Source organism: Chrysemys picta, chromosome 5 (genome assembly GCF_011386835.1).
Source record: "Chrysemys picta bellii isolate R12L10 chromosome 5, ASM1138683v2, whole genome shotgun sequence".
Lineage (NCBI taxonomy): Eukaryota > Metazoa > Chordata > Testudines > Emydidae > Chrysemys > Chrysemys picta.
The window spans coordinates 89,846,629-89,874,203 of record NC_088795.1 but is presented as its reverse complement, the minus strand read 5'-3'; the positions used below and the strand labels follow the sequence as shown (position 1 = coordinate 89,874,203).

Here is a 27,575-nt window from a genome sequence, read left to right as displayed (position 1 = left end):
CAGCTTGAATGGTAGTGGTCTTAGTTTAAGACTCACTGACTAATGAGATTGTCTTGAGTGAACAGCAAAGAAACTGTACAATCCACGATGATTTCCTTACCAATGTGCAAACTATTTCAAGCTTATTTAACACTATTCTTCAGAGATTTTGCCTTAGTTTAATTAGTATTTTAAACAGTGATTAAAAAGCACAGGAGTAATGGGCCCAACTCTGCAAGCTGAGCATCTTTTGGGAAAGGCTGGGTGTCCTCCGCTCCCTCTGAGCCTGCCTACATGATAAAGCATTCTGGTGTTCTAACACGGTGCTGAAGAGTCAACTCAAGTTAGCTGAGATGATGATTTACTCTGGTCCATGTTGATTAGTCAGCACCATATGAGCTAACTGAGTCATCATCCCAGCTGAACGTAAGTGTGTAAATAGTTGACCCCCATAAATTGACCCCAATAAGTGCACAGTAGTTGAGAGTGCTCCACATCCCTGTCCCAGAGTCTGTAAAAGATTTAACTGAGTCAATGAGTGTATTCAGTTACAGGGCCAAATCCTGCAGTCCTTAATCAAAAGATCACAATGAAGTGTAAAGAGTGTTTTGCCTGCGTAAGGATGCCAGATTTGGCCCGGAAACAATCTTGCACTGCAGCTAAGTTAGATGAACTATGAGATCATGTTCAGCTTTTTTTATGGTTCTGTTATGTAGGATGTTAAAAAAAAAAAAACAACTTACCCTTTTCCGATGTGGACTAATTTCTAGCTTCATCACTGCACATTTGTTTAAAGTATTTAAGCGCCTGTGGAACAAAACAAAAAACCACCACATTAACAACAGCAGGCATATGACTTGTGTGACACTGGCTATTTCAATTAAAAGGCTTTTGTGAAGGCTATCTCCAAACTCCTTTGCATACAAATAGCCACAAGGGGAGCCTCAATTAGCACTTATTATGCTTAATTATTAACACATTACTTCAGCTGAATTCTGGGTGAGAAGAGTGGGGGTGGATGAGCATTTAGTAGTTTCGCTGGGTCTAGTCAATGAGAGGGAAGTGAATAACTGAACAGTCCAAATTGCGTAGAGACAGACCAAGTTTGAAAGTGCTTTTAAATTAATGAATTACTAATAATTATTGCTTAATATCAAATATATTTTTACGTATAATCCTGAAGCAAATTATCCTGACATACTGAGAATAAGGTACAAAGAAAGTGCTTCTCTGCAATTGTGGGTGTAATGTAGCCTGCTGTTGCTTTAATTTTTTACCCTTCTAGCTGAAACCTCAAAGAGGAAAACTAATTTTCCACACATCAGGTGCCTATTTTGTTCCTGTGTTGTGTAATATAATTACTTTCAAGACAGCCCCAGGACAACTCTACTAATCTGTTCAAAAAAGAGAGAAGAAAAATCATAGACCTCGTTCTTGCTTCCAAGTCTGTACAGTTTCTTTCATATTTAAGACTGTGGCTCTCAAAATAAAATAAAAACTTAAACAAAAACAAAATTCATTGCTGGGTAAGAGTACAGCAGCTATAATTAACCAGGCTCCCCATGAAATGCACTTTTAACTGCATACCTTAAGGTATTATAAGCATCTTTTTGTATAATCTTCTCTGGCTGGCTGTTGATCCAGTGCCCATTGAAGTCAATGGAATTCTTTCCATTAAATTCAGTGGTGTTGGATCAGGCCCTGAGTGCTTACAGTTCAAAGCAGAGTATTCTGACCTTTCTTAGTCCACTGATAAATTGGCCACTGAGTTCATTGAGAGCAGAATCAAGCATATAAACATTCCAGTTTAAAATGTAGATCTTTATTTTACAATGTTGACATCTTTTAAGATGAATTTGGAGAAGCTAATATACCCTAGGTTTAAAAAAAATAAAAGAAACTGAAAGGAAAGTACTGATACGTAGAGGTATCTGGGATGAGTCTTATTACATAAAATTAACAACTTAGTTATGCCTAGAGGATGAACGACCAATCTTTCACATTCTACCCACCTTTTGCACAGACAAGGGTTTTTGCACAAGGTTTGACCTGCCACCCACTGAAGTTTATGGCAAAGCTTTTATTGGTTTCAGTGGTGAAGGATCAGGCCCTTAGAAAACTGAGGATCCAGTTATGTGATAAAGATGAAACACAGGTACAGAGCCTTGCTCAAAACCCAGGTCATACAGCAAGTCGGGGGGAGAACATTCTCCTCATTCTTCAATGGATGGTTCTAGGCCTTGTTTTCAGCGCACTAGTCAAACCCTGCTCTGAAGACAGAATTATTAATTTCCTCGTATGCTTTCCTATGGCTCTCATCACTGTAGAATCTGAGTGTCTCCAAAACATTGCTATTTATTTTCACAACACCCCTACAAAACAAAGGGGTGGTATTATTCCCACCTACAAATGGGGAACTGGGAGTAGAACCCAGGTCTTGACGCTCAGTCCTTTGCAATAGACTGTCCTGTCTCCAAGTGTAGGGTTACCATATTTCAGCAAGCAAAAAAGAGGACGGGAGGAGCCCCGCCCTAGCCCCGCCCCCATCCTGCCCTAGCCCCGCCCCTGCCCCTCCCACTTCCCCCCTCAGAATCCCCAACCCTCCCCCGGCTCCTTGTCCCCTGACTGCCCCCTCCTGGAACCTTCCCCCCCATCCTAACTGGCCCCCTAGGTCCCTACCTGTACCCTGACAGCCCCAACCCTTATCCACACCCCCACCCCCAGACAGACCCCTGGGACTCCCATGCCCCATCCAACCACACTCCACCCCGACAGCCCCCCCAGAACTCCTGACCCATCGAAACCCCTCTGCTCCCTGTCCCGACTGCTCTGATCCCTCTCCCCACCCCTGCCACCTGACAGCCCCCCCCAGAATTTCCAGACACCCCCCCCCCGCTCCTTGTCCCCTGACTGCCCACTCCTGGGACCCCTGATCCTAACTGCCCTCCAGAACCCCACCCCCTACCTAAGCCTCCCTGTTCCTTGTCCCCTAACTGCCCCCTCCTAAGACCCCCCCAAAACCCCACCCCCTACCTGTACCCTGACTGCTCAAAACCTTATCCACACCCCCACCCCCAGAAAGCCCCCCTGAACTCCCGACCCCCCTCCCACGTCTCTTGACTGCCCCCTCCAGAACCTCCCTGCCCCTTCTCCGACCCCCCGGCCCCTTTGTTGTTGGCCTTCGCCTAAGGTCTCTGTGAACTTGCTCAGGAACGGCCTGAGCCGTTCGTTCTGGCACGCTGGGCAGCAGTGCGGGAGGAGCTCCAGACTGCCGGAGGCGATCTGTGAATGCAGGGAGGGAGGGAGTGATCTCTGCTGCAGGGGAGAGGAGGAGGGGCTCTCTCTGGCTGTCAGAGCCCCATGTAAGTGGCACCATCCGGCCAGCTGCCCTGTTAGCCGCGTGCGCTCTGCATGGGGGAGGAGAGGTGGGGAGTCCAGACATTTACAAATTCCCCCCGGACGCTATTTTTAGCTCAAAAAGCCGGACATGTCCGGGGGAATCCGGACGAATGGTAGCCCTATCCAAGTGACAAAGCTTACAGTGCACAACACCATTCCAAAACATCACTCCATGTTGTCTTCAGAGTAATTACACTGTGCGATGAAACTTGCTGAGTCTGATTCCACTTACACCAGCTTGACCCTTGTGTAACTTCATTGGCTTCAATGCAGTTACTCCTGGTTGTGTAATGGAGAGCAGAATAAGGCTTATTGGTCTTCAGACAAGTATCAGAGGGAAGCTGACATTCTGGTGCGTGAGGCCTTACCAAACAGATTTCCCCTCCTCCCCCCAATACAACAAACCCTGAGGAAGGCCCTACACACATGAAAGTGTTGCTACCTTAATGAAAAATAACAGGTTCAACCATTACCTGAGTCTACATAGAGTAAGATTCAAAACAATTTTGTCTGAAGAGTGTACTCAAATGTATTATTTTTTACTTTCTCCCTCACACTCTCTCTCTGGTCTCCTCTCAAAATGTTATAGGGGACATTTTTCTCTTGCAAAACATTGATGGGATATGTTGATTCTCTTTTTTGGATGACCTACATTGTGCTGATGTTATATATTCAGTGTAGTTTTTAAACTATCAACATGAAGGAAAAACAAAAATACTGTACTGAGTTGTTCACAAATAACTTTTACAACAGGGCTTGGCTATTTGATTGTGACTAACCCTCCTTTTTGGATTGCATAGCAGCAATTGTTCATTTAATTTTGAAGAAGGGAATTAATATTTTAAATAAAAATTAAAACTTAAGTGTTTAGTTGCAAACAACTAAACTAACCAGCTTTTTAAAAAGCACACCTGCACTATTGTGGATAAAATGTTAAATTACTCAAAACACAGGTCACTGTAATATCTTCTAGAGGAGTAAACACTACTTGGCTTTTCTTTAACTTTTGATTTATAATTTGGAACTCCTGGGCCTCAATCCAAGGCATACTGACTTGGTCTTCAGTTCTGTTTCATGTAACAATTTGTGAATTTTACAGTATTGAAGCATTTGCCTCATACAGCAAAAAAGCTGCCACTGAGTCCCCATATCAGGTTTTATCTATTTCCAGCCTGTTGCATTTAACTAGCCTGACCACTTTGATCTGTCAGGGAAAACATATTTAGAGCCTGCCTGATAAGAATGTCTTTGATTTCACAAAGATTATATTGTAGCCTGCCCTCCCCCCATTTAAAATAAAACTCTTGAACAGCTGAATGAGATAAGTGTAAAGACTATTTCTACAGAGATCCTTTTAAAAAAACAACAAAACACCCTAACCCCTCACAAACACAAATATGAAAGCAAGTTAAGATCATCCCTTTATGAATGAGATCAGTTACAGGAACAATCAGGCATGTAAAGATTCTGTTTCAGATCTGACATGTTTTCATTATAAAAACAGTTTCCTTTTGAAAATCTAAATGCTCTACAGAGATGTCTCAGATCTGTGTGTTTCATTTAACAGTCCCATAATCACACATCCAGCTTGTTTATAGCGGGTGAGACACTGAAACCTTTAATCACGTTGCATAGTAGTGCCTTACTCTATAAGTAGTTTCACTGAATGAATTTTTATATGTATGTGCTTATATATATTACACACACACACACACACACACACACACACACACACACACACACACACACACCCACCCCCATTCAGGTTACAAAAATCAAGCACTCAAAAGGGATGAAATGCTGGGATGAATGTTGCCTCTGCAACCTTAATTCAGCCCCCTTGTGTATATGCATTATATGATCACATACTATTTTTCCATAGGACCCCTACCTCATTCAGTGCACAGGATGGATGGTGCTCACTTAATGAGCAGCTAATCAATATTTTGTTTTCTCCTTATTGTTCAGTGTGTGGCCTTAGGTCTTATTTCCTGCACAATATTCAGAATAATTTGCCAAAAGCTGGGAATGGGCGATGGGATGGATTACTTGATTATTACCTGTTCTGTTCATTCACTCTGGGGCACCTGGCATTGGCCACTGTAGGAAGACAGGCTACTTTGGTCTGACCCAGTATGGCTGTTCTTATGTTCTTATTAATTTCCTCATGGGCTTTTCTATGGCTCTCATTACTATAGAATCTGAGTCTGTCTCAAACATTTGATATTTCTTTTCATAACACCTCTATAAACTGAGGTGGTGATACTATTCCCCTTTACAGATGGGGAACTGAGGCACAGGAAGATTAAGGTAAAAAAAAGTGTCCACTAATTTGGGGGGGCCAAATTTGAGATACTTAAGACCTGATTTTTTCAGAGTACTTGGCATTAGAGCACTGAGACACATTGCCAGTGGGTTTCACAGGTATCTGCTGACAGCAGAGGAGTGGTGAGACTCAGAAATCATGGGTTCCATTCCAGGCTCTAGAGGGGAATGTTCTCTAGTGAGCACAGACTCTTCTGATTGTTCTCCCCAGCATAGACCTCTTCTGTCTCATCACTTCCAACTTGCCCCCCGCCCATCATCTCCCTTCGCCCCCATCCCAATCTCCTTATTCAACCATTCCCAATCCCTCCTGGCTCTTTGTCCCCAGTCTTCCCAGCCAGACCCAGTTTTCCCCCTTCTAGATCCTCATCCCATCGGTCTCTCTTTCCTTCCACTTGGCCTTTAGTTGTCCAACTCCCTGCCTACAAAAATACTTCTTGGGTATTGAGCATTTACATCCTTTAGGCACACTCAGCCATAAGGTTTAATAAATTGCTGCTGGGCCAAATTCTGCCCTCAGTGATACCTGTGAATAGTGTAATTGAGGGCAAAATTTGGCCCACTACTCTATGTTAAAGTAACAAGAAGTCTGTTGGCACCTTACAGACTAACAGAATTATTTGGGCATAAGCTTTCGTGGGTAAAAAAACACTTCTTCAGATGCAACTGTTAGTCTTTAAGGTGCCACCAGACTCCTTGTTGTTTTTGTAGATACAGACTAACACAGCTACCCCCGATACTTGACACTATGTTAAAGTAGTGGTTCCTAGTCATTAATACAGTATGTGTAAATCCTGACAGTCTTTTCCACCAGACCTCAATGATGAGTCTCTATGCTGGGTCATAATGTGCCTTCACTGCTTGCCTGCCTGCCTGCCATTCATTTGTACATACTCTAACCTGCAATGGTGGTTGCACCCCTCCAAACTCAAAGCTCGCAGGAGCTGCAAGCACTAGTCATGTTGGTCTGCTACAGTAATCTTAGTTGGCTCAAAAGTCTGGGAGCCTCAGGGTTTAAGTATATTCCGATATCACTTATGCAATTATGCCTGAGTGTAGCCACTACGGTGGTGGTGATTTAGAAACCCCAAAAATGAGAGACAGATCAGACGGGATTTCTATAACAGTCTGCTACAAAATTTGTACTTAGGTAGCAACATCCTTTAGGATGAGCATGTTTCAGGACCTTGTTTTGTCCACAGATTGTGTACCTAGAATCCCTTTGAAGATAAATGCCTAGTCACTACTCTACAGAATGTCTTAAGAAACAAACAAACAGGGCTTTGCAGACTGTAACCACCTGAAGCATCCCTGGCAGATTAAGATATAATCCTGATGTTATCTGCTAACCATATGTTTCATGATCAGTAACAGACTATTTTCTAATTATTTCCACTGTATTGCTACTAAGTATCATGAGCACTGTATGCTATCTCTATAATCTCGATTTTATCTGGTAGTTTAAATTGTTCCGGGAAGCCAGTAACACAGTGGCAACATTCAGCCTTTCCACTAAAAACACTAACATTCAGGTTTGAGCAGCATATACAAATTAGAGATCTGCCCAAATGATAAAATTGGGATCTGAAACTGGGCCTCCCTTAAATTTGGAGGTGTTTGGATCCGGGGGTTTGGTTTGGGCCCATTCCTGCTAAAATGTCAATATTGGGCACAATTTAAAGAGTTAAGTCAAGCATTCAAGTTTTAAAAAATTAACACTGGGCACTTAAGTCCCTGTTTAGGCAACTAATTCGATGGCCTGATTTTCAGAGGTGCTTAGCATGTGCAAATCCCACTAAGTCTGTGCAGGATGAGGCCCTTAGATTGTAAACTGTTGGGAGGGAGGGACCTTTTCTTCCTACTCAGCAGTAAGTCACTAATCTTTAGTGTATACAAATAATAATGCCTCCCTTTGAAGTAAGGCAAGTATTATATATTTTCAGAGTGACGTGTTTACCAAAAGTTTTGCAGCAAATATTTAGCACTACACTCCTTGACTTCTCTCCATGTTATAGTTCTCAATAGGAATCATATTTACACAATCAGTCTGTGATTAAAGTTTTGCTGGCAGTTTTCACTGCTCACATTATAAATTGCTGTTTATTAAATTGTGTCCCCCTGTTCTTCAGGTAGGAGAAGTTATTTGAAATGCTGCATTAAATGATGTGTAATTCTGATCACTTCTACTGTCTGTGTTTTCAAAATGTCTGTTCTGATTTAATTTCCTTGTAAAATGTGCAATCAACATAAGAAGATAACAAGGATTGCTAGTAGCACACCAGTTGACATGGAGAGTTATATTCTCAGCCCAGGGCACAGAAAGTCACACACACGCACACACACGCACACACACGCACCTCCCATTACTTTTTTACTGTCAATTGCATTTGGGTGTTAACTGAACATTGTGCTAAAAATGCAAGAGAATTCCCAACTACTAAGATTTTCAGCCAAGATCTAGTGCCAGATTTATGGCTCTGTGACAACAGCTGTAAGCCCTTTCCTAAATTAATCATTATAATGTTTACCAAGTGTCTAACATCAGTCAAAATAAATGCAAAAAGCATGAAGAAATATAGCATATTAATTCCAAACCACATTAGCTAGAGGTAGTCTAGCCAAAGATATTTAATTGACTTAAAAATTTAACCAAGGGAGTTTGATGGAACCCTAAAGGAATACAGAATTTGGTAACCTATTAATATGGGGCAATATTTATAAAGGATATGTAGCCAAATTCTGATTTCAGAGTTGCTCCATGGAGTTATTTAGTTTTATTTCATGGTTAGTAGAATCTGAATATGTCCCCCAAAATTTTTACTTAAATCAAAAACCATCTTCATTTGTACAATACTGCCAGATCAATCACAATGGCTTCAAAACCATGTTATAGCCTTCAAAAACACTGTCCTTGGTTTAATTGTTGTATATAGTAATCCCATTAGGCTAATAAGCAAATTACATTGTATATTACATTTTGAAGACTAAAGCAAATTAGCTATTTTACAACAACAGCCATATAAAACACTGGCTACTTTCACAAAAAATAAGTCTTTTTGAGTTGGTTACTTTGATCAGAAGGCTGTTTTGTCAGATTCCATTTCCTAAATATTTGTAACTTATCCTTAAGGTAGAAGGCTACAAAAGCAGAACCTAACTTTATGGATCAAATTAGCAGGGAATGTCATAGCTTAATACAGAAAATAGTCTTACTTTCATTCAGTAAGATAGAGAGCGCCACTTTTCTCCCATAAAAATACAAAAATCCAGGTTAAGATAATACTTAAGCAGGAGAATGCTGAATCCAAAATACACTGGCTTAGCTACATTTTTTTTTTCCTGGCAAGGAAAGACTACATTTCTGGGAATCCCTTTTTTTTTTTAATTAAAATAAACATATCACAGTACTTTCTGTTAAATAGCCTTACAGGTTACAGAGCATATAAATGAGCATTTGAAATGCAGTATATTGCATCTTGTGTGTGAACTTTTCACTTCCATGACATGGTCTGTTCTCAATGAATGTGAAGTGAACTTAACTTTCCTTTATTGTGTCTCATCTTAAATCATTTTAGATATTACTGAAGTACTTTCTATTCTAGCTTCTGCCTTTTTCTCTCCCTTGTGCTGGAAGGACAGCATAGAATTGCACCAAAGTTACAAACTTCTCTTCAGGACTTGGTTTTAACTCTGTAGAGCAGGGGTAGGCAACCTATGGCACGTGTGCCGAAGGCGGCACGCGAGCTGATTTTCAGTGGCACTCACACTGTCCGGGTCCTTGCCACCGGTCTGGGGGGGGCTCTGTATTTTAATTTAATTTTAAATGAAGCTTCTTAAATATTTTAAAAACCTTATTTACTTTACATACAACAATAGTTTAGTTATATATTACAGACTTATGGAAAGAGACCTTCTAAAAACGTTAAAATGTATTACTGGCACGCAAAACCTTAAATTAGAGTGAATAAATGAAGACTCGGCACACCACTTCTGAAAGGTTGCCGACCCCTGCTGTAGAGGCTGATGACATATGCATGTATTGGCCTTCAGTGTTCAAGGCAGGACTGGAAAAAATTACCAGACTTACTTTTATCTAGCTAGAGGCAGATAGGAAAGATGGGGGAATAGGGCTCTACCCCAATGCAAGAAAGTGAAATCTTACACTGGAGAATGGAATTGTTTTTTAACTGTGTCAGAATAAGACATTGTAACAGGGTGGTTGGCTTTGTAGTCTAGAATACTTAAGGCAGAATTGTTAATGCCTTACTCATTCTGGTGATCAGTTACTTGCATGAGTTTTCCTACTAAACTCAGCTAGACTATTTGTGTAAGTAACTGCTCACCAATGTGAGTAAGGGATTAGCAATCTGGCTGTGAAGTAGCAATAGCACAGTTCTCAGAAAATCATCCCTCTTCACATTTGTGATGGAGACCATGATACAGCCATGTTAGCAACAACACTGTTTAAATACAGTTTTAGCCAGCATATAGTTCTGATTCTGCTATGGCTTAATTCAAGAACAGGTAGTCAAATCAAACAAGGAATTAAAGAGGCTGGTAAATGTTTGTCACGAAGATGGCCACTAGTTGCTTTTTAGCACTTTAAAAAAAAATAAAAATCCCAAACATATTTATATGACTTTTTAAATTAATATATACTGGCCATGGCTACTGGATAACAAAAGTCCTCAAATAAATGATTAATTAGTAAATGATTCAGTTGAGGTTATTTTTATCGCACATAAAGTGCTTTCTTGCAAAACAATATATTTCACTTACCTGCATAAGGCCTCAATGGCATCTCTGTCCAGAAAGTCATGCTCTCGCTTGACTAAAGTGATGTCAATGGGAAATAGGAGATCTGAAGGAAACAAGAGAGATGGGCAATCAAAGAGAATCTTATCCCCAAAAGTAACTCATTTCAAAGCAGCCAGCTGTCTCAGAGTCAGCTCACTAAGATGCAGGCAACCAGCTCCTCCAAGATATATTGCACATCTTACCATCTCAAATGCTAGAAAGAGATTTACTCCTCATGTAGAAACTTTTGCGTGTAGCTCTGATAACTGATAAATTCACATGCGTCATGGAAAAAATACTGAGCAAAGCAAAGATGAAACAAGGAGAGACAGAGGGAGCAACAAGCTGAATGCAGCCATCTGCCTGTCATCAGAAGCTGCAACTGAGTCAAGCTAGCCTAGTTTAAAACAAATATTAGTACTTTGATCAAGCTTGTATACCTCACATTAAAGCAAAAGGTCAGCACAATCAAAATCTCTGGAAAACAATGAAGAACAAAATCTCTCAAGCAATTTAATAGTCTGTCACCGTTATGACATTAAGGAGATATGAACTGAAATTTAAAAAAGCCAAAATGCTAAGAGCCCCATGCTGCCTCCATTCCCTAAAAGATTGTTTAGATAAACACTTTGGGAGAGCAAGGAGGAGGAAACAATGTTGTCAGTGTGCCCGAAATTTACTAGAGCTCTGAAACAGCACCCAGATAAATATTATTTACTGTCCTCCACAGATTCCTGAATGTCACAAGTCCTGATCCTGGATTCCTTGCACAGTCAAAATTCCCACTGAAGCCACTGGCAGTTCTGAGTGTTCAAGCAATACACGAACAGGCACTAAAGCTACTACTGCAGCGGTGTATTGCCTTTCTGACCACACAGATTTTGTAGAATAAGGAAAAGCAATTTGCTATAAAGATCTAATCTCCAAAAATCAGGAAGAGGGAGTTCAAGTGCTAAAATCAGCAGGGTCAAGACGAAATTGCTAACATGACCAGAGACAATATAGACAATGTTACTTTTCATTAGACCAACAAATAACCTCTCTTATTAACTATTTGGTCTACATTTCCTTCAGGAACAAACAGACAATACCATTTTCTGAGAATTGTAAGGAATTTTTGCTTTTCTGCAGAAAACTGCAGATAATTCTTAATTTTAGCAAAACACAGGGCCTGAGCCCAGGTCCATTGAAATTAGTGGTTTTAATGAAAATTAAATTGGGGCTATAACATACAGGTGTTTTCCCATAAAACTTATGTTATACCCAATAGTTTCAGGCCCATTCTAGGAGTGCAGGACCCAAATGAACGGAGAAAATGTTAGCAAATTCTGGTAACAAGCTAGCTGTGTCTCCTATTTGGAGGTCTACGTCAAAGTTAATTTGAAAGCCTAATGAGGTGACTAGCAGAAGGGGGGAGGGTGGGGGGAGAGAGGAAGATAGAATTCGTATCTTTCTTGTTTCTGCCTTTTTCTGGCAGAGTGAATTTAAAAGGACAATAGTATATTGATTTTAAATAAGGATGGCTTTCTTTTTATAACAGAATAGGCCAAATTGTGCTCTTACTTGGGTGGTCCAATTGAATTCAAGCAGGATTTGGTCCTAAATCGGAAATCTCATAAAAGCCTGTAGTCTGCAGAAAAACAACTGCAAACAGATCCTGAAAATCACAAGCAAGGAATGTTTTGCGTACAAACAATTTCCTAGAGATTCTGCAGATCAGTAAAGCATGATCGAAATGAGGCTCAAAAGCACTAAGTTGCCTAAGAATCCAAACTTTTTCCAAATGTAAATCCCTGCCCCCTGGATTTTGACATTATTGAATCTATGGTCCCCAAGCACACATCCCAAGAAAGTATGTTCTTCACATAGTGTCAGCACCAAAAGAGAGGAAACATAATAGAAGGAAATTTCATTTCTAAACAGGCGAACAAAAGAACTGCCAACTGCTGTCTTTGCAACTGCTATTATCTTCTCACATTGCCAATGCACCTGCAAATTAAAGCTCAAATGGATCATTTTCAAGAGGGCCAGCTTAGCATTGGCTGCAATTTGCAACCATTATTCTCTGTAAATAGTGGATTGTCTATATACAGTGTTAAAACTAACAGCGGGGCATTTGGTTTTATGAACAAGAAGAGGCAGCTATGACAGTGCTTCATAACTTTGCTAGGATGCAAATAATTTTTATAAACAAAAAACAGATAAAAACAGCAAAGGACTTTCACTGTATCTTTTTAAAAATAGACTTTGCATTTTAGTAGCTTAAAAATGCTACGTCAAATCCTGAAGTGCTTATCAGACAAAATTGCCAGTGAAGTCAGAGTTTTGCTGGAGTAAGGACCTCGAAAAAGCGGCGACATAGAGTAATCCCTCAAACATACTGCCATTGAGTGTCTTGGGGGTTGAAAAATCTCCTCAGAGAGTTATCTTCAAATTAGCGTGTGTGTGCGTGCGCTCTCTCATTCCCACAGAATAAGCCCTGCCCCCAAAAACCAACTCATGCCAGAGAACACACAGGAGGCAAGGGCCATCCATGAGGAGCCCAGGTGCTTACATACTGAGGTAGGGTTCCCAGATCCCTCTCTGTTTCCTGGCAGTGGCTCCACTGGAGGATCTTCTTTGGCTACGGATGCTAGTAAGAAGTGGGATTGGACTGGTGGATCCACTGTTGAAAAGATTCAACGGGCACTGTGTGAATGAAGGGTTGGGCACAGAACCTGTGGAAGCTACTGCAGTGAAGGACTGGGTTCTAAAATGAAGGACACTGATGGAGACATCTCCTGCCCTGAGGTGAATCCCCATGAACACAAGAAGTATAATACTTCTGCATGTTGAGCTTTGTTTAATTTGGCCCATTAACTAATCCTCACAGAACTCTGAAGTAGGTAAGTATTATTTGCCTCCGTTTCCCCAACTCTGAAACAGGGGTAGAGAGGCCAGTGCTACCATTTAGGCAAAAAGAACAGGAGTACTTGTGGCACCTTAGAGACTAACAAATTTATTAGAGCATAAACTTTCGTGGACTACAGCCCACTTCTTCGGATGCATCCGAAGTAGTCCACAAAAGTTTATGCTCTAATAAATTTGTTAGTCTCTAAGGTGCCACAAGTACTCCTGTTCTTTTTGCGGATACAGACTAACACGGCTGCTACTCTGAAACCTGTCATTTAGGCAAACTAAGCGGTTGCTTAGAGCACCAAGATTTGGGGGCGCCAAAAAGCGGTGCCCCCAATTTTTTTTTTTTTTACAGTGTTCCTACGCCCTATCCCTGAGCGCGCAGTTGCCACTCCACTTCTCCCCCTCCCAGGCTTGCAGCGCCAATCAGCTGTTTGGCACCAGAAGCCTGGGAGAGTCGGAGAATTAGAGCGGCGGCGGTGTGCTGGGGAGGAGGCGGAACAGAGATGAGCTGGGGTGGGGAGCTGCCGCATGGCTCCCCGGGGGAGAAGGGGGGAGGGAAGCTGTCGGGCGGGGGGGGAGGGAGGGGCACAAGGTGGAAGTTTCGCCTAGGGCGCGAAACTTCCTTGCAGCGGCCATGGGTCCATCCCCCGTCCCAGTAAATTAATATCAGAGCTGGGACAAGAGGTTAAGTGTTCTTGGATCCCAGTCTTGTTCTCAGTTCTCTAGACCAGAGGTTGCCAAATTATGCTCAATGGAGCACTTGCTAGTTAGAGTGTTGATTACCCCTTCTTAAGTTACGTCTACACTTACCTCCGGGTCCGGCGGCAGGCAATCGATGTTCTGGGATCGATCCCGGAAGTGCTCGCCATCGACGCCGGTACTCCAGCTCGGCGAGAGGAGTACGCGGCATCGACGGGGAAGCCTCCCTGCCGCGTCTGGACCCGCGGTAAGTTCGGACTAAGGTACTTCGAATTCAGCTACGTTAATAACGTAGCTGAATTTGCGTACCTTAGTCCGAAGTGGGGGGTTAGTGTAGACCAGGCCTTAGTTGCAGCTGCTAAAATAGCATCAGAGGTGCCAAAAATGAATTAAAAACTTTCTTATATTGTCATGTAATTAATTGCTATAATTGCCAAAGGCATGTTATGGGATCATAAATGGGAAGGGAGGGGTCCATTAATGTCATTAAAATCTGCCTAAGAAACACTTTGGGAATCCCTGAATTAAACTAGAGATCTATGAAGTGAAACTATTTAAAATTGCCATCATGTCTGAGTGTCTTTGTAGGTTTTGGTATAAAGTCACCAACTGGTGTGTTTGCATGTGGTGGATGGTAGATACCAGCACAGTACATGATCTGATAGCGCTTCAATTCTTCACATCCCACCCTTGTTCCATATTTGACAATGCATTTAGAAATTAATTATCCTGTCTAAACAATAAAGCACTGGTAAATTGATTACATAGAAAAATCAATGTCATCAACTCCACTACTTACCTTCGTAAAGCTGAGCATACTGTGGAAACCCTGCTGCTCGGAGCCAATCACACGCTTCCTTGGCCTCAATTTCTGGAAGAGAAGAGGAGCAAAAATACCCTCTGGTTAGTCATTTGCAAAGTAAAAAGTTCTTTTGTGCCATTTCCTTTGCTAAGGTTACAAAATGAGCATGTAAATATTCAGCAAAATCCTAGCTGAAATAAAGCTTATTATTCTTCAGGCTTTGTTTTTTCACGTTTGATTTGCTTTTCCTTTTGTGATCAAACACATCTTGATATTGGAGCTACATTAATACTCATCTCATATTTACAAGGTGCTCAATGCTAATATTTAAATAAACAAACAGATGAATGCGGTGGTATTATGGACAATTCTGTGCAGGTTTTTGTTAAAAACCAGAGAAACTGGGGTGCAATCAATGTGAACAGCATTAATTCAATAAATTGTGTAATCTCTTGGCACAGCTATTCTCTCTAGTCAGAAATACCTAATAAAGCTTATAATACCCTGTGCTTTAACATCATGTAGATAATACTGATAGACCAAAAGCCTAAGAACAACTGACACATTGTGCTGCAGCTCACTCAAGCTTATATTTACTACCCAGTTAAAACTGAATAGCACTGGAGGTATCTAAGCCATTTATGAGTTACTCGGTTTGTAAGCAAATTATTCTCCCCAACTAACTTTTTCTTGCCCTCTACCCAAAAATACCAGTACTTTGCAAAATGAAATAATTCACAATATGCACATGACACAGGGAGAAAGGAAATGTATATACAGATTACATATTATATTTTCTTGTCAAACATGTCAATATATCTAATTAATTTGGGTTCTTTATCCCAAAAGAAATAGAGAAGTTAATGTCTTGATAGGTCACAAGCCAGAAGAATGTAATGGATGTTAAGTTTAGCTCTAGGAGAGCATCACTTATGGATAAATCAGAACTGTATGGAGCAAGAAGAGTTCTTTTTCAACTGACAGAAGAATCTGAATCTAGTTTTGCTCTTCCAAACACTCAGGAAAATGATAAATTGGGAAATATTTTAGTATCTTGCTTAGAATTGATCGTAGCTAGGAGGTAATGGTCCATAATGAGAACTAAAAGGACAATATTGGTAATTCATACTCTTCATAGCAAACTGTTGCAGCTTGTTAACAAAAGAATCTAAGAGCAGGATTCTTACTAAGTTTGGTTAACCAGAAAGCCAAATTTAAAAATAAAGCAAATAGTGGTGATTTACTGAAGCATTTTCTCTTATCAGAGGCTTCAAGTTTATAGTCAATTTTTACTAAAAGAGATTAATCTCAAATTGATTAAGTTGGGCAAGTGGGGAAAAAAAAATCAAAGCCAATTGCTTTGATGTTGAAGGTAATGTGCGGAGATCACTTGCCTTTTTAAGCTCTGCATATAAGCATTGCAAACCTAATAGGATACAGAGAAGCACTGTCTTTGCTTTAGCTTTTGACAATAATAGCTAATATAGAAATAAGAATTTGAAACTTATTGGTGTGGGAGGGGGTGTGTTCCAGAGCTGTTCTGATACACGTAATGTGTTTGGCTCTTTAACATTTTACTTGATCAAACAGGTGGTGAGCAATCAGAAATTCTTAATGTTTATCCGGCCTTGACTACAATCAGACTTCTTGATGGGCCAGAACAAAAAGGCTTAATTAGACACAAGTGACTAGACAATTTTGCCACCTACTTTGACTAGATACCATTGCTATCAGTACATGCCTGGAGTTTAATACAGTTGCTTCAGAATACGAGTTACGGCACATAGGTCTGGCAACAGTGAATTTAAAACAATGTCTCACTTGCATACTTAAAATCATAGTATGATTTTGACACACATCCTAAAGATGCACACACAAAAGAAATAGTGAGCCTCTTTTGGGTCTCCAAAACGACAATTATTTCACTTACTCTGAGCTTCCAGATATATTGCAGAATTAAAAAGTAAGCGTTCTCTGGTTGGCTGAACATAGTATACTGCTGCTGTGCTAAGATGCGCATCCAAATCAAGACACTAAGGAGAGCCAAAGCACAACATGCAATATAAACAAATAATAAGAAATCCCTGCTCACTAAGAAAGACAGGCAAGTATTTGTGCAACTTGTGTTTGTTTCATCTTCAGATTAAGGGACCACATGAGAACAAGCACGTACAGCCACCTCCACCCAGCTATTCAAAAAGAAAAAAAAATACTTCATTTCCAACTGTAAAGCATAATAAACTTGAGGCTTTACTCAGTGCTGGATTTTAATTTAGGCACAGTCCTGTGGTACGTGAAAGGATGCTGAGAGAAATCCTACACAAAGTTATTTCAAGACTCTGGTCTTGCTAAGGGTATGAAAGGCAACAACAAAATATTAATGGCCTCATAGAAAAGGGGTTCAGATGCAATGACATATTAAATTATGAATCTGAAATAAATTCTTGAAAATACTTCAAAAACCCAGTGGTTCCAATATTTCTCATTTTTATAGGTTAGATCCTGCAGTATTCATTGGATTCAATTGAAATTTTGCCTGACTAAAAGCTATAGAATTGGCCAGAATTTTAAAGGTATTTAGGTGCCCACAGATGTAGATAGGCACCTAATGGAATTTACAAAAGGATCAATGGGAGTTAAGAGCCTAGGATTCAGATTTTTAAAGATATTTAGGCACTGCAGAGCTCAGCACTGCAACATCTAACTGATTTGGGAGCCTAAATCTCATTTTTCAAAGGTATTTAGGCACTAAGAAAGCTAAATCTTATTGTGTCAATTCTGGTCAATGGAATTTTGGCTCCTCGGTGCCTAAATCACTCTTGAAAATTAAATTTAGACTCCTAAATCAGGTAGGTGTTGCAGCACTGAGGGCAGCAACACCTATATACCTTTCAAAATCTGGCCTCTAGTAATTCTTGGTTTTCCCACAACAGCAGGAGAACTGTTATAAAGCACCTGAGTGAGTGCCTCTAAATCAAACAGGTTACAATAGTCGATGATGGATGTGAGATACCACCAAATGTTTAATGGCAGCATTCATTTAACACACAGACACTGTGCTATCTCAAATCTATCTCAAAGCATTCTGGGAAACTATGGACCAGTTCCTTGGCCCCTGTTCCAACTGTTTTGCACTGCAAATCAGCTGGAAAGCTACCCTAAAAAGGAAACCAGGTAGTGGAGTAGCTGGCTCTATGCCACCTACTCCTACCATTCTGCAAAGAGCAGGTCAGGGAGGAGTATGTAGGCAGTGAAGCTGAGTGAACAGCATTCCAGCAGATCCTTGGCTGACAGAGTGGTTCCTATAGGACAGCTCCAGCTGGCATAACTTAGATCTACCTTTAGAATGCTCTAAGTAATGTCTGGGACTCTTTCATTACAGTTGGCCCAGGATCAGAGGAATAGAAAGGTGGCTTAGGACGCATCTGTCCCCACCTCAGCATAGCTAGGCTCTATCAGCTAGAGGATGACAAGCAATATATAACATGAACTTCTGTTCAAAGAGATTTAAATACCAGGCTTTACAGGGATACTGCACAGTATGAGAATCCAGCATATAGTTTGTGCTGAATAAACAGCTTATTAAACTGCTGATAACAGATTAGTTTCACTGCGTTGCAAAGCTTGTTGTCTTACAGAATAATGACTAAATAGATGGAGAGCAGCCATTCCTGCCACAAATGAAGTGGGAGCCTTATGGGAAAATAAGTTTTTAGTTAAAAATCAGTGTGGAACAGCCAGGATATTTTCTCCTGGGCTGAGGACAACTGAAGCCCAGGCCCACTCTGCCCAGAAAAGTTTCTCCTCCCAGTCAGAATGATCACTCTTCAGGCTCTAGGCATCCCCAGCTGCCCTGGGCTCATACCCAGGTGGAGGTGAAAGGCGAGTCTGTATGAGTGCTGGTCAGGGAAGTGTGGATGGCTGCATCAGTGCCTGTCTGGGTGCTGGGGCACAGAGACAAAAGGAAAGGAAGGACCTGATGGGAATGGCCACTGGGATGATGCTGATGGCAGCCCTGTCTGGAGGCAGCTGCTGAAGGCAGAAGGACACCTGTGGCCCTGCTTCTACATCTTTACCTGAACCCACAAAATCCAGGTTACAGGCCAGAGCCCTGGTTATAAATGGATTTCTGAGCATATTGTTGATGAGGGCTATCTTAATTAGAAAAGGGACATCAGTGGGGACACGGGGAGGGAGGGAACTTGCACAAATGATTTGAAACCATCTGCCAATCTGCTTTAGTGACACTTGTGTATAAAAGCCATAGCTTGTAACCTAATTTTCAATCTGCTTTAATTGTCCTTTAATACAGTTTTTCCATGATTATTAAATGTGTACTAACGCTGGTTGGAAATTGGTTTACAGCAGTGGTGGGCAACCTGTGGCCCGCCGCTTCCCGCAGCCCCCATTGGCCAGGAACCGTGAACTGTGGCCACTGGGAGCGGTGGGTGGCCATGCCTGCAGACGGTCAACATCAGCAAAATGTCTCGCAGCCCACAATCAGATTACTCTGATGGGCCGCATGCAGCCTGCAGGTTGCCCACCACTGGTTTACAGTTTGACAGACAAGTGCAGTTCCTGTACTGCCCGTGTCGCAAAGATGTGCCATTTCCTTTTTAAAGTAAGAAGTCTGCCACTAGCAATAGATTCAAATGCTCGTGTCAATAAAAACCATTATTTTAGACTACAAAATTCCATATTTTCACATGGCAAGAAATAGGTGACCTTACATGTGACCCTTCTGACAGAATCTGCCCTGTGCTACTTCTCTTCAAGTAATGGAAAGCTTTTGGTGTGAAAAACATTTTTTAAATTTCCCAATACACAAGAAATTATTTTAGAAACTAAAAATACAAAGGAAACACAATGAAGTCTTTATTCTTGGGCTTTCTATCAGCAAACAGCAGGCAAATGTGTTAAAGAGGAAACAGGAAATTTTTATTGGAAACAGTTTTATTTGTTAGTCTGTTTCACAAAGGAGACCTATATATTTAAATTAAGGTTAAGAGTTCCTTTTGTATGGGGCTGGGAATCATTAGGCCACATTTACACATTTCCTGGGGTGCTAAGATGACCCAATCCTCCTCCAAAGCAATAAGTACAAACAGGAATTCTTAACCCTCCCTTCATTTTATTTAACTTCGAATTGTGTTGATTCCTGAAGATGAGAGTTTGCAATACTAAAGCATCAAGGAAAAATCCCTTAATTCTCATATCATTTGACACTGTGATTTCAAAATGGAGTGCTCAAAAGGTCTACAGACTTTGCTTTGTTGGTACCAGATTATAAAAATCAAAAAATGGTATATATCCTGATGCAGAAGTTAATTTCTTTTTAACAGGAAAATTCACAACAGTTCTATTTGAACACAGGAAAGAAAAAGTATTGATCTATCCAATACTCCCAAATGGTTTTCAGGTTTTTATAATTCCCATGAATCCATGAACTTCTGGCAAAGGTTTACACACTGGTACTTTTGCAGCCCCATGCAACCAGGTGCAAACCTCATACACCTGCAGAAAGACATAAATCAGCTCCCTTTAAGCACCAAACAGAATGTAAGCAATTATTCCAAGCAGATGGTTTCCCCTGGCCTGAACTCAGACACCCTTATGGTCTTATTGGCTCCTCTAAACATCAGTGAAGCTCTGCTTATCACTCCTTTTGGCTGCATCAAGGTGGCTGGTTTTACAGAGCTGCTATGAAGTAGAACAGAATCACCGCTGTTTCATATCAGCAGATCTTAACAAAAGCTTGGCTTTGCTGTTGAGATCAGAGTCTGGAACAACCCTAGCACATAGATACTTGGGGAAGCTGTGCGGGGAAAAAAAATTCACTTATTCTTTCCTTAATCCAAAAGCAGACTAATAAATTCTAATTTTGACTCACTTTTCTGCCCAAAAAATATTTTTTGCAAAATAGTTAACAAAATAACCTTCATGGACTAGCTACCACAAGAGACCTATGCAAGGATGTACATTAACCAAAATCAACTTCCCCAAGACTCCTAGTGATGTCAGATACTAGAAATGATGTCACAATTACTTCAATACACAGAATTCTCTAAGGTACGGGATTTATATTGCATGGCTGCAGTACAAAGGGATTCTGCTCCCTGCAGTTCTCCCATTAAAATAGTTAACATCTTAATTTTTGGCACAGTTTTGGAAAGTTTCTGGTCAGTACCAAACCAGTGTCTTGAACTATTCAAGAAGTTCTGAACTGTTACTTTGCAGAGGCTCATACCCTGGCAGATGTCGTCCCAGGTTAATGCCTGTCCCTCTTAGGATGCAAAATGACAACCCTGGTGCAATATGGAAAGCAAACATTTCTCTGGGTATTTGAATTACATTCCTGCCAAATATGAGGAAGTTACCATTCTAAAGTTAACTTTCAGGCCAGGATCACCACACCCCAAATTCTCTTTCATAACCTCAGATAAAATTCTCAAAACTACACAGTTAACTACTCCTCAGTACGAACGCAGCAGACGAATTATCAGTTCAGTGCTGCGCACCTTCCAAGAAAACAACATTGTTTTTGGCAAGTGTCAACAGTTTAAAAACAAAAAACAAAACACCCCAAAATGTATATAAATGAAAAAATCAGTATTTTGTTATCATAATTATCTTAATACAAATGTTGAAATTTGTTAAAAATGTCAATGAACATTCAAACAAAAAATAAATAATGCTGAAAAGCCTGATAAAGGTTCTTGCTCAAAGGTTGATTTTAATAGTGTAATCAATTCTTATTACAACAGTGATAGGACAATAGAGTTAAGCTTAATTATACTGTGTCCCTTTTATTGTAGGTTTGCACTACTGATAACTTTTTAAAAAACATCATGGGCCAAATTCACCCCTGGTTAATGCCATTGTCATTAGATGAATTTGGTCCTTGTGTTTAATTTGCAGGGTCTGAAGAAAAGCTAAAAATATAGCCTTTCCTGAGGTTTCCTCCCTCTTCTGCATCTTTAAAAACACACAAGAAATTTTGCAAAATGACTATTTTAATACACCCTCGAATTTCACTTTGCTTCAACCTATTTTGATTTACATTCAGCTGGGGTGCGTGTCAATCTCCATTTAACTCTGCATACTTCAATAGTCAAGTGAAACTAATAAAGATGCCTGTACAGATTTCTTTGATTTTCACTATATTTCTTGTCAAACACTTCTGAAAAAAAATGTGTAAGGTCTTTGAAAGGGAAGATGTGTGGCACCACCTCCTTTCCCTTCCTCAGATTAGCAATGCCTGGGGTTTTTGAACAAACATGCTGCTTTCTAATAATAAAAGCCCTAGAAGGAGGAGAAAAAAAAAACCCACTCAAATATTTCTCGATGAGCTGATGACAACTGAAAAACACTCTTCCTGTGTTATTGACTGGCTTTGTGTCAAGCACTGGAGGGGATTTTCAAGTTATGGAGATATTTGGAACCCTGTAGCAAGGCTCTAACTATGCTGTTCAAGTTATGTATAAACCACACCACATTTGGAGAAGCAACAGAAAATGTGTGGAATTCATTGTGGCAATAGAGGGAGAAGAGAGTAGAATGAAAGAAACCAGATTTTTAGGATCCTCCTTTGGGATCCTATATTGATGTTTTCTCTGAAAGCCTGAGTACAATTTTTAAACAGAACTTTTTATAAAGATACCAGCCCCCACTACTTATTCAGAGTCAGAGTGAGCAGCTCATTTCTATAGCTGGTGCTTTAAAGTTTACTTACTTGCATAATGACAACAGCCAAATTTTAACATTAGTTTCCAAATGCATTAACCCATCTCTGTTTCTTAGCTCCATTTATTTTTTCCTATAAATTATACCAAGATAAATCATATAATAGTTTTTATTGCATATTGATAATAGCAAGCAACACATGAAATACAATATTGACTTCATGCATCAAACTCTGATTGACTCATGCTCAAAATTCTCTTTTCCACAGTCGGGTATATAAAATTATTTCAAAAGTTTTTCAGGCCAGTCTCTCTCTCTCTTTTTTTTAAAAGGACATGGATTAACAAAGAAAAGGAAACTGATTTTGATGTAAAATGTTTCAGTTTCATTTAAGACCTGATCCAAAGTCCACTGAAATCAGTCTTTCCATCACTTCAAAGGGCTTTGGATTGGGTGCTAGCCTAGAGCAATCCTTGTTTTCAGAAGTGCAAGGGGATAAAGGTAAGAAATCTCCGTATGGTCTATCTCCATCTCCTTCCCCCCAGATTCTGACCATGACTGGGAACAATCGAGCTCCTAGTGGTTTATGTGATCTTCCCAAATCTGGATAAAAATAATAAAATCTGGCATTGCCAAAAGCGATCACTTTACTTTCAAATTTGCCAATGGGGCAAACTGATGTATAGTTGGTTTACTTTTAATAGGTTGGAAGGATAGTGTGAGGGGGAGGGGGAGAAAGAATATCACTGCTGGTATTTTGGCACTACTCACTGAAGGTTACAGGCCACTCACCTGTACATATTGTTTCTCTTTATAAAGATTATGCATGAAGTCTGCAAGCATGAATATGTCTCCTCTGCCTAATCCTTAATTCAACACAGATTTATTAACAGTTAAGAAATCAGAAAAGCCCATTTTATCCTCCTTGAGACACTCAACACACACCACAACTCACCATAAAGCATAGTTGTACACCAGGAACATCAGTGATACACACATGTTTATTGCATGTTGGCCTCATTAAACTGTGTACATCCCTCCCTTCACACAAAGAGGGCATGAAAACAAGTTAAAATACAGTGTAATCTGATGTTTACTCTAACATTGTAAATAACCAAAACCAAAACTTATTTAACAAGTTTGTTTAGAATGAACTATTATAATCTGTATGTTTCCTTTACAATGAACTATTGTGTTCATGTGCTAAAGAGGTTCTCCCCTCCCTGAGATTTTAAGGAAGGGCTTAAGATGTGGGGACATAAGCTACCAAATGAGCATCCATGTGAGGTATGGAAAAAAATTTGGACACTTCAATTTTTATCTGGCCTGACTATTGGCCGAACGATAGTATAGGGCAGTGGTGGGCAACCTGCGGCCTGTCAGGGTAATCTGCTGGCGGGCTGCGAGACAGTGTTTACATTGACCGTCCGCATGCACAACCGCCCAGAGCTCCCAGTGGCCGAGGTTCGCCGTTCCTCGCCAATGGGAGCTGTGGAAAGCAGCGGCCAGCCTGCGCCGCTTCCTGCGGCTCCCATTGGCCGGGAACAGCGAACTGCGGCCACTGGGAGCTGTGGGCGGCCATGCCTGCAGATGGCCAATGTAAACACTGTCTCGCGGGCTGCATGCGGCCCGCGGGCCGCAGGTTGCCTACCACTGGTATAGGATGATGGTAGGCAAAGAATTATTAAGGAGGAAAACCAGACAGTCACCTCTTGTGCTTGGCATGCCAAAGGAGCCATGCTGGCAGGTTCCAGAGTGAGAAACATCCAATCCTTCTCAAAAGACCTTGGAGTAAAAGTGGAGAAGAACAAATGGATGGAGGGAGTAGAAAACCTCGTCCCTGTTCTCCACCCCCACAGAAGTGCCTGATTACTATGCCATCTGGACATAGACTGAAAGTCTATCAACAGAACTGCCTCCAAAGGCAGCAATAACAGTCCCCCTCTCTCCCCCAAACATCCCAACCTACAAGATCCATAAATCTGCATAGTCTAAGCCAAGATCAAACCAAGAACTTGTACTGCAAGCAAAAGGTCAGCAAGCAAACTCAGGCTCTAGGGAAAGCAAGAGTGAACAAGTCCCACAGCCATAGAGCCTCCACTGAGAATGCCTGCATCAGAGCTCAAGACTTCAAATCTAGAGACCACTGAAAGCAGCCCCCAGCTGATTTCAACTGTCACAATGGTGACTCAGAAGAGAAGCATCTGATCGCTAGCTAGTCAGGTCTCAGCCTTACCAATATAGGGGCTATTCTATGAGTGTACAGGGACTAGCACAGTGGGGCCTCAATCCCCAAACAGGGCCTGTAGGTGCCACTACAATATAAATACATAATACTAGTCATGCATTATCACACGATCTTTAACTACGTAGTCACATACTACTTTTCCCCACACATACATGATCAGCAGAAGCCAGGCCCTTCAGATCTACAGCACAGACCTCTTCCATTTTGGTTACATTGTTATTCTCAATGGGGGCTAGCCCCTAGCGGGGAACGCAACACACAACTATTTGTGAGACTGTGGATATCAGGATTCCATTTCTTTTCTACAAGTTTGTTGGCTAGTGGTTAGAGCAATGTTTAGTGATAAGCCAGCCAAGCACACATTTTTGCCACATTATTCTGAAAAGCAGCACGGCTGAGTGGACAAGACTTAGTTCAGTTATATTAGGGACCTGGTCTCTAGTCCCACTTCTGAAAGAAATGCTTAATAGTAAGGGTTTTGAAGAAATATAAACACCTGTCAATGGAAGAGATGAGCTTTGAAATTATGGCTTCCTGGCTCCCAGTTGGGTGACCACTCCCTAAAAGAAAGGCTATTTAGACAGTAACTCTGCTTGGTGGTGCTGCAACACAAGGAGGCTGATTCACCCAGAATATAGCGCATACTGTGAAATCCAGGACTCTTGAAAGGTCTGGACCCTAAACCATACATACCTTCGGGCTTCAGTATTTTAAATTATTTTTTGGTGCAACCACTCCCATTACCGAAAATGTCTCTTCCTTCAAGAAGGATTCATTTAATATACATATTTATAATGAAGTTATATAGTTTTGATTGCTTCTCATGAAAATTGCTCTTTTAAGAAGCCATTCCTTTAACAGATATCAGAGTGGGCTCCACTATTTAATCTGAAGACTAAAAACAAACTCCTACTATACAAGTTGAAGATAAAAGTACAGATTTTTATTACGGATAAAAGCGTTTAGACATGGCTGATAAACTGAGAAGCAGTTCCTGGAAGAGAGTGTTGCTCACCAAAGCCACTGCAAGGCTGAGATAAGGTAACTTCCATAATTGCACTTTTAATATGCCAGGCGACAAATTGGCTTTTCTTTGAGCAAGTATTTAGGAAATAGAAACTTCAGATATGTTATGGAGAGAGTTATAATGGGTTTCAATGTAGCCAAATAAAGTCCACTTGAAAAATACCTTGCTTAATATTACCGAACTAAAGGCCAAACCTTGTATCAAGTAAGAACTACAGAAGGGCCTAAATGCAGTGGAGACATTGATCTGTTGCAGTGGGACAGGGAGACTTTGGCACATCTGAAGAAGAGGACTTCATGCAATGCAGGTGTAACACTGACAGACCCTGGTCATCAGTGGGTGGGATTGAACCTTGGGCCTCCGGAGCTTAAAGCATGAGTCTCTACCACATGAGCTAAAAGCCAACTGGCTCTTAAATGAGTCTGCTCTACAGCCTTAGCTAACTCTCCAAGTGGTCTTGGTGTCACTAGATGGGACAGAACATCACACCCAGAAGGTGTGCGTTACATACTTCCCCAACTGAGGAAGCACATCCCGAGCTTCAGAGACTTCCCAGTTGAAATCCCGGATGAGACCCCACTTGTAACGCCAACAGACCCCAGTCGTTGGCGAGTGGACTGGATTGAACCTGGGACTTCTAGGCGCTTAGCGCATGAGCCTCTACCGCATGAGCTAAAAGCCAACTGGCTCTTAGCTAAGGCTGTAGAGTAGACTCATTTAATCTCTCTCTCTCTCTCTCTAAGTGGTCTCAGTGCCACTAGATGGGACAGAACAGTGGTGGGTTACACAGGCTCTTTGTTTCTCAGTGTGTATGGGGAGCTTGGGGTGAGGTACAACCACAGCATCTGTGACACTGGCTGTTTTCTCACATAGCAGGGACATACGTTCACAGGGTTTTTTGTAACCCTGAAGATGCAGTAGATTGCCATGGAATAGCTCTATGGGCCACTACAGACTCCAACTACAGAAGATATATGGCTATTATAGACTCCAACAGATTTTTTTTATGCGTGCTGTCCTCTGTGTGTGGTCTTCAGCTGTATGCAAGGAAGAGGATTTGGAGGAAGATTTTCAAAAGCACCAAAGCTATTTAGGTGGAACAAATCTCAGAGAAAGTCAATGGAAAAATAGTCCACTTAAATCCCTTGGGTGCTTTTGATAATCTCCCCCTTGTCCATAAGTGGGCTAGTGTGGAATGTCTATTTCTGGGACGAAATGTCAATCCCATGTGACCCACCACAACTGTTCTCAAGAGAAATACATACACCTCTATTGGAGCTTGGACACTATTTGAAAGAAAATCCTTCATAACAAATAATAATGCTTAGTACTTACACAGCTCTACTCATCCACAGATGTTAAAATGCTTCCTAAAGGTGTGTATTACTATCCCCAATTTTAAGATAGGGAAACTGAGACAGAGAACTTAAGTAAGTTCGCTCATGGTCATATAGGACCTGACTCAACTACTCTTATACTCATGTCAAGCAGTACCTTATTTCACAAGTAGTCTCACTGATTTCATTGGGGCTATTTGCAGAGTAAGGTGGGCCAGCATGAGGGCCACAACAAGCAGCATCAGGAAAAGAACCAAGACGTCAAAGCTCAAGTCCCGTGCCCCATTCATGCATCTCATCAGTGATGAAACACAGGTTGTGATTTTCCTCAAACAGCAAAAAACTAAAGATATATCATAGCAACTTATTCCAGACTCAGAA

General features: G+C 41.0%; 1 protein-coding gene across 7 annotated transcripts in view; it reads right to left on the bottom strand.

Moving 5' to 3' along the window:
- The window catches only part of DLC1 (DLC1 Rho GTPase activating protein), a 391,881-nt gene that overhangs the window by 19,985 nt on the left and 344,321 nt on the right, over positions 1-27,575 (bottom strand). For all 7 annotated transcript variants that reach the window (XM_065596882.1, XM_065596883.1, XM_065596885.1 and 4 more), the window contains 3 exons: positions 14,897-14,968; positions 10,483-10,564; positions 723-786 (listed from right to left, as the gene is read on the bottom strand). In XM_065596882.1, coding sequence (XP_065452954.1) covers positions 723-786; positions 10,483-10,564; positions 14,897-14,968 — 218 coding nt within the window. The remainder of the gene's footprint in view (positions 1-722; positions 787-10,482; positions 10,565-14,896; positions 14,969-27,575) is intronic.